Source organism: Dromiciops gliroides, chromosome 3 (genome assembly GCF_019393635.1).
Source record: "Dromiciops gliroides isolate mDroGli1 chromosome 3, mDroGli1.pri, whole genome shotgun sequence".
Classification (NCBI taxonomy): Eukaryota; Metazoa; Chordata; class Mammalia; order Microbiotheria; family Microbiotheriidae; genus Dromiciops; species Dromiciops gliroides.
The window spans coordinates 619,323,249-619,331,394 of NC_057863.1; the positions used below are offsets into that span (position 1 = coordinate 619,323,249).

At 43.3% G+C, this 8,146-nt stretch overlaps 1 protein-coding gene across 1 annotated transcript in view; it reads left to right on the plus strand.

Moving 5' to 3' along the window:
- Positions 1-5,552, plus strand: part of CASP9 (caspase 9) — a 31,686-nt gene extending 26,134 nt beyond the window's left edge. Inside the window, exon 10 of the mRNA XM_043995727.1 lies at positions 4,960-5,552. Coding sequence (XP_043851662.1) covers positions 4,960-5,052 — 93 coding nt within the window. The 3' untranslated portion in view covers positions 5,053-5,552. The remainder of the gene's footprint in view (positions 1-4,959) is intronic.
- The last annotated feature ends 2,594 nt before the right edge of the window (positions 5,553-8,146 follow it).

Consider the following 8,146-nt stretch of genomic DNA (forward strand, 5'->3'; position numbering starts at 1 on the left):
GCTCTTGCTTTATCCTTATTGGAGCTCCATAGTATTTGAATTCCTTTTTTCTAGCTGCTTGCAATATTTTCTCCTTGACCTGGGAGTTCTGGAATTTGGCTATAATGTTCCTGGAGGTTTTCCTTTTGGGATCTCTTTCAGGAGGTGATCAGTGGATTCTTGCAATTTCTATTTTAGCTTCTGCTTCTAGAATATCAGGGCAATTTTCCCTCACAATCTCTTGAAGGATGGTGTCTAAGATCTTGTTTAAGTCATGGTTTTCAGGTAGTCCAATGATTTTCAAATTATCTCTCCTAGATTTATTTTCCAGGTCAGCTGTTTTTCCAAGGAGATATTTCACATTGCCCTCTATTTTTTCATTCAATTGGATTTGCTTTACTGTGTCTTGGTCACTAGCTTCCATTTGTTCAATCCTAATTCTTAGGCAATTATTTTCATCAGACAGTTTTTTAATCTCCTTTTCCATTTGGCTTTTCAAACTGTTGACTTTTTTCTCATGACTCTCCTGCATTGCTCTCATTTCTCTTTCCATTCCTTCCTCTCTTTCTCTACATCTTTGTTCTATCTCTCCTACTTTCTCTTCAAAGTCCCTTTTGAGAGCTTCCATGGCCTGAGACCAGTTCATATTTTTCTTGGAAGCTTTGGATGTTGGAGCTTTGACCCTGTTATTATCTTCTTCTTCTGAGGTTCTTTGTGGTCTACCTTTCCCCCAAAGAAGTTTTTGATGGTCTTCTGCTTTCTCTGCCTACTCATCCTGGCTTACTATTTCTTGGCTTTTTACTCCTTCTTAAAGTGTAGCACTGCTTCCAGGACACACTGTTCATGCTACAGAGCGGCCCAGGGGGTGACTGGGCTTCTTCTCAGCCTGCCTGACTTATGAGTAATCAGGGCCGCTTTCTCTTTGACCTGGAAACAGAAGTCTGATTGAACTCTGATTCTCTATGGTCGGAAGCTTGGCATGCTTTTGTCCCTCCCCCACTGGGACAGCACTACTCAATTCAGCCCACTGGTTCAGACCCAGGGTGCTTTGCCCCAACTCCAGTAGATACTGCTTCCACTTCACCCCGACCTACCGCCAAACCCCCTCACCAGTCCATGATCAGAGCCTCAGAAGCTGCTGGTGCTGAAGACTGATAAGAGCTGGAAGCACTGTCCCTGGCTGGGTTTGGACTGCGTGCTGAACTGTTCAGCCTGATCAGTAGGTGATCGGAATTGTCCTCTTTTGCAGAGAAATAGTCTCACTCTGTTCTTATGTGCATTAGGCTGTTCTGGGTTTTGTTTTTTTTTACCACATTATTTGGGCATGAGTGGATGGGTTTATCTGGAGCTTGTGGGAGTCACAGCCTCTTCTCCACCATCTTGCTTGGCAACTTTTAAAGGCTCCCTTGCCCCTTTTTGTTTGTTTTTGGGTTTTTTTGAGACTGTCAGGATTAAGTGACTTGCCTAAGACACACAGCTAGTGTCTGAGGTCATATTTGAACTCAGGTCCTCCTGATTCTACCACTGTGCCACCTAGCTGCTCCTTAAAAGCTCATTTTGTTTTTTGTTTGTTTGTTTTTTCTGTTTTTTTTTTTTTTACTTTTTCTTAATTACATGTAAAGATTTTTTTTGAGTGCTAAATTTTTCTCCCACCCTCCCTTCCCTCCTCCCTTTCAGGGCAGCAAGAAATTTGATATAGGTTGTACATTACTATCATATTAAACATATTTCCACATTAATCAGAACAAAAGGAAAAAAAAAGCAAGAAGGAATAAACAAGAACAATAACAAAAAAGCAACAAAAAAAGTGGAAATAGTGTGCTTAAATCTGTATTCAGACTCATAGTTCTTTTTCTGAATGTGGAGAGCTTTTTCTACCATAAATCTTTTGGCAATATCTTGGATCATTGTATTGCTGAGAAGAGTTAAGTCTATCACAGTTGATCATTTCACAATGTAAAAGCCCCTTTTGGAAGGAACATTGCTGCCTGGTCCGTGCAGAAAGGTGGGAGGAGGTCCAGGGACCCACTCACTCACCAGTCTGGATAACTCAGCTCTAGGGTGAAAGTTCCAAAGCTTAGTCTATTAAGTCCCTCTGACCATGGTCTCTGCAGGTAGCAAGAAGATGACTGCCATGAATGAGATATGAAGCATAACCCGGAGCCAGCTAGCTAGGATGGGGCTACATGAGTTTCTGCTTAATCACTCACCAATTCGAATAGCTTCAGCCGCTGCTCCTGGGTGGGAGTTCTAAAGCTTCCCACATTCTCTCCTGCACTGATTGTCCTCTTTGTCAAATTACTGTGTGGGAAGTAAAACCTCTTAGCAGTTTTAATTTGCACTTTTCTTATTATTACTTATTTTATTAGGCTTTCATATGGGTGCTGGGACTTTGTAATTCTTTTGAAAATCATTTATTCATATCCTTTGATTTATTCATACCCTTTGGGGAAGGGCTTTTGGTCTTAAATATTCATGTTAATTTCCTATATGTCATGCATATTAGAGCTCTTTGATATTAGGGACTTCACTGCCATCTGAACTTGACAAAGGAGAATTGAACAAACACATAGACACACATAGAAGTACATCAAATCAATAACACAATGATCCTAGACAATCCCAAAGGACTATCTATGAAATATACTATCCACCTCCAAAGAAAGAACTGATATTGATGGAACAGACTGAAGCATGCTAGTTTTCACTTTCTTTCATTTTTTTTCCTTTTAATCAAGTTTTCTTGTACAAAATGACAAATATGATAATGTTTTACATAATCGTACATGTATAACCCATATCCAATTGCTTGCCTCCTAAGGGAGGGGAGAATAGAGGGAGGAAAGGAGAGATAAAAATTGGAACCCAAAACTATAAATAAAAATGTTTGTTACATTTTTTGGGGGGTGGGGCAATGAGGGTTAAGTGACTTGCCCAGGGTCACACAGCTAGTAAGTGTCAAGTATCTGAGACCGAATTTGAACTCAGGTCCTCCTGAATCCAGGGCCAGTGCTTTCTCCACTGCGCCACCTAGCTGCCCCCAGTTTATTACATTTTTGAAAAATAAATTAAAAAAAAAGAAGTACATCACATTCAATAGGAAAATAAGCAAGGATTGGAGTGGAGGAAGGGAAGTGTTACAAAACAAGGGTAGAGAATAGTTGAAAGCCAAGCTGACTTCCTGATCCTAAGATTATTACATCCTGTGCTTTCCTCTCCTATATAGTCAAAGCTGACTGGTTTATTGGTCCTTGAATTCTTCCTCCATGCCTTTTCTTTGACATAGAAGATCTGGATTTTTTTAGTGTCATTCTTGGGTTGTACCTTTTACTGTTCATGATACCAGGCTCATCAGCTCTATTTGGGCCATTTTCGCCATCTCCACCCCTTTTTAGTCTATATCTCTCTTATTTAGATACTGTTATAAACCCTTTTCATGGCTGTGCCGTTCCTAGCCAAGTCACTATTATTATTCCTATATTTTAAGCCTCGGTCCAGAAATTCAAATTCCATTCTCAGACATCATCAGCTTAGCCAGCTGTTCCATCAGCAGTACTGATGAAGACCTCCCAGGACCCTAAAAGTCTTTGTTGTTTTTTTGTTTGTTTGTTTTGTTCACAACTTCATAATTCGTAGCAATGCTTTCTTGATTTCTTTGGGTGGCATTTTTGTTCCTATGTCAATCATCAGAACTGGATTTTTTAGGGGTCATTGTTCACATTCTTGTTAATGTACTGAAGTCAGAAGACATAAATAATTTACAGCTAAATGGAAGGAAAGGCATATAGATTCTCCTTCTTGGGTGGATGAATGCTGGACTTGTCAGTTCTGGTTTTCACTGTGTATGCAAAAGGCATAAGGAACATCATTTTACTGAATGCACAACATCTGTGATAGAAGTCAAAAGGATGGAGAAATTCGGTGTCGAGCTTGACAAGATCCTTCACATTGAGATAATTTATAGTTGATTATGAATGTTGGTCTAGGCATTGGGAACCCAGGATCACCATTATGCCATGCCTTGATCTTGGAGGAGGATGTCTGTGGATGTACTCTGCACATAGTAGGTGTTGAATAAAATGGGATAAGGACTGGAATGTGCAGTTAAGTGCCTACCATTGTCAGACCCTGTGCTAAGTCCTTTACAAATATTTCATATAGGGGCAGCTAGGTGGCGCAGTGGATAGAGCACCGGCCCTGGAGTCAGGAGTACCTGAGTTCAAATTCGGGTCAATTAGGGTTAAATTGCCTCACTAAAAAAACAAACAAACAAATATTTCATTTGATCCTCACAACTGTGGGAAGTAGGCACTATTGTGATCCCCATTTTGCAGATGAGGAAACTGAGGCAAACAGGTTCAGTGATTAGCTCAGGACACACAGCTAGTTAGTGTTTGAGGCCAGATTTAAACTCAGGGCTTCCTGATTCCAGGCCCAGCCCTTTATCCACTGTGCCAACTAGCTGCCCACATGTGTGTATATTGTATACATATATTTGTAAAGAATATATATTGAGGGGCAGCTAGGTGGCGCAGTGGTTGAAGTACCGGCCCTGGATTCAGGAGGACCTGAGTTCAAATCCAGCCTCAGACACTTGACACTTACTAGCTGTGTGACCCTGGGCAACTCACTTAACCCTCATTGCCCTGCCAAAAAAAAGAATATATTTTGAATTTGAACAGGACCCACAGTGATATTATTGGTTATATCATTATTATTAGTTATATCATTCCTCTTGATGAGGAAATTCCCTTCATCGATGCAATTTGGGACTTTTTTGCAACTGATAATGGCCTTAGAACCACTGAGAAGTTAGTGACTTACCCAGGGTCACGTAGCCAGTATGGGTCAGGGGTCAAAGGTGAGACTTGGGCCTCAGTTGCTGATTTTGAACTGATTTAACAAAGGTCCCCCACCCTGGTGAGGGCCTGTCTCTCCTCAAGCTAGTTCACAGTCCTCTTTGTGTTTGTCTTTCCACAGGTGTCTAATGCTGTGTCTGCCAAAGGGATATTCAAACAGATTCCTGGTTGTTTTAATTTCCTCCGGAAAAGATTTTTCTTTAAAACCAAGTGAGGATGACTACGACTTTTCTTTCCTCCTACTTGAAACACTGTTCTTTTTGTTTGGAAGCGGCCGCAGGCAAGGGCTCTGGGTTTTCCTGCCTAGGAATGGGTGGCCTCTCCTACCACCCCCTGAAAAACTTCCTTTGGTTTGTTACATGTGTCACTGATCCTGGAGCCATTGGAGATAGTGGCTTCTTGGCCTTTGCCCCATCAGCAGCAGTAGGTCCAGTGATGGGCAGAGCCAGAGATTAAAAGGAGTGGAGGAAGAAAAGGACCATGGACGTTAATGCCCAGCATAGTGTGTCTGGCTAGCTGGGTGACTTGGTGTCTTTAGAATTGGGGGCTTCAGACACTCCAGGAAGTCTTAACTCCTCCATAAGTAAGACGGGTGCTACCAGATCCTAGAGAATGGAAATCTCAAAACTTGAAAAAATACTTTAGAAATGGCTTGTTTTTTCTACTGTTTGTAGTTTTCATAAAAAAAAAAAAGAATTCTTCTATAAATTCTAATTCTTTGTTTATTATTTGGACTGAACAGTATTTGCCTCCTCCTCAGGTTTGCATGGCCAATGCTAACTTTCACAAATGCTTTTCCTCATATCTGTTATCTTGTTTTATCCCTAGAACATCTCTGTATATGTCCAAGCTGGGCGTTCTCATCCCCATTTAACAGGTGAGACAATTAAGGCCCAGAGAATGAAGTGACTTGGACTTTTTTTTTTTTAGTGAGGCATTTGGGGTTAAGTGACTTGCCCAGGGTTACACAGCTAGTAAGTGTTAAGTGTCTGAGGCTGGATTTGAACTCAGGTCCTCCTGAATCCAGGGCTGGTGCTTTATCCACTGAGCCACCTAGCTGCCCCCGACTTGGACTTTTTGTGGTTTATTTCAAGATGCTTTCACATAAGTTGACTTTTATTCTCTACCACAAGACTGTGGAAGGGGAATGGAAGGAAAGAACCCAGGATGGAGAGGAGCTGGCACAAGAACACAACGTTTCATCTTCCAGGTCAGTTCTTTTGTACAAGCTGTGCCTGACTTGAAGCCAGCAAATCTCTTGGTCAGGGCTGTTTCAGGAGGCATAAGTGAAGTCGGGGGCCTCCTGGATGGGCATGGCAGCAAGGGATGGATGCTGCCCCAAGGTTGGCACTGCAAAAGGAGTCTGTATAGATTCCCAGCCCTGGAGTACAGAAGGAGAGTCAGAACCAGAATACAGCCTCCCCACCCCCACCACATCGCCATCTAGAGTTGTGCCAGGGCAGTGACATCTAGCCTGAATTGGGAGATACCATAGCATCCCACTTTGCTAAGGTGGCAAAGGAGGCCACATAGTCCTTGATACCCCATCCCTATAGTAGGGGGCATAGTCTGGCCTGGTACAAATTCCCAATACAGGAACTGCAACTGAAGACATACATAATAGAGAGCACAGGCTTTGGAATCAGAGGACTTGGGTTCAATTCTTGCCTTAGATGCTTAATACCTGTGTGACCTTGGACAAGTCACTCCCTAAGTCTGTGCTGAGCATGTAATAGCCAGTTAACACAATGCCACTGCGTGTTTGTAAGTATCACTGGCTGCAGCACCTAGCGGATAATCCTGTGAGACCCTTTGAAAACTTTTGTTTTCACTTGTTGCTGAAATAAACATGTGATAAATGTCTTTAGATGACAGAGACCGGGAAATGAGGAAAAGAGATGGTCAAGTAGACCAGCAATGCTGGCCAGCAGCTGAGTCCTTAAGGAAGCCAGAGATTCAAAGAGGTCCAGGTGAGAAGGGTGAACATTCAGATCACAGATGAGAGCTGGGGCAAAGGCATGGGGATGAGAGGTGGAGCATGTGGAATTGATTTGAGAGCTAGGAGGGATGAAATTAGTTGAATGCCTCCTCCTGGGGCTAAATGCTTAAGATGTTTGTTGTTGTTCAGTTATCTGTGATTTTTTGTGTGTGTGTGACCCCATTTGGAATTTTCGTGGCAGAGATGCTGGAGGGTTTTTTACCATTTCCTTTTCCAGTTCATTTTACAGATGAGGAAACTGAGGCAAACTGGGTTAAGTGACTTACCCAGGGTCACACAGCTAGGAAGTGTTTGAGGCCAGATTTGAACTCAGGAAGATGAGTTTTCCTGACTCCAGACCCAGCTTTCTAGCCATTGTGCCAGCTAGCTGGCCTGTGCTTCCAATGCCCCTGGTCCTGGAAGATAAGAACAGGGAGATGGGGGGAGTGCTTACCCCCACTGCAGGCCTGGATAAAGAAAAGCTTGGGCTTCCCTCCCAAGCTGGGGCATCTGGACCCACTGAAGTTGTTCACAATCCTCTCCACTGAGATGGAGGCTCCATCTGTGCTGTGGATGGCTCCGGGAAACTGGATGTGACTGGCCTGAGGAAGCAATGACAGAGACAACACTTCATTCTTCCTTCTATGGAGCTTTATGGTTTCCAAAGCACTTTCCCACAGTGACGCTATGAGGGACTACTGCCCCTCTTTATATATAGGCCTTGCATGCCATCCAGCCCAGGCCTCTGTTTTAGAAATGTGACAACTGGGGCCCCACAGGGGAAGTGACCCCACCACATACTTCAGCCCTCCTCTGAGAGCATGGGGGGAGTGTGGATGGGAAGAGTGGGTGAAAGGTCAGTTCTGATTGGATGTCAGGAAGAACTTCCTAACAACTGGATCTGGGTCATGAAGGTGGGGCTTCCAGGGCTCCCCCTCATTGGAGGCCTTTGGGGAAGGGCTGGGAAGCCCCTTGGAGGGATGTTGTAGAGGGATTCATGTTCAGGTTTGGTTGGACTCCATGGCTCAGTGAGTGGCTATGCTAACCAGCATCCACAGTGTGGAAAGGTGTTTGCAAAACCCCTTCCCTAGGGATCTCACTTGGTCTTCTCAGCATTATTATCAACCCCATTTTACAGAGGAGGAAACAGACCAAAAGAGGTGACATCACTTGCCTAGGATCACACAGCTAGGAAGTATCTGAGTCAGGATTTGAACCCAGCTCTTTGAGGCTCAGAAGCTGGCTCCCTCTCCATTACCCATGCTGCTCTACAGAGTGTACATTTTGTACATATGTACAAAAGAAATACAGTGTAAAAGGGGGGTAAACC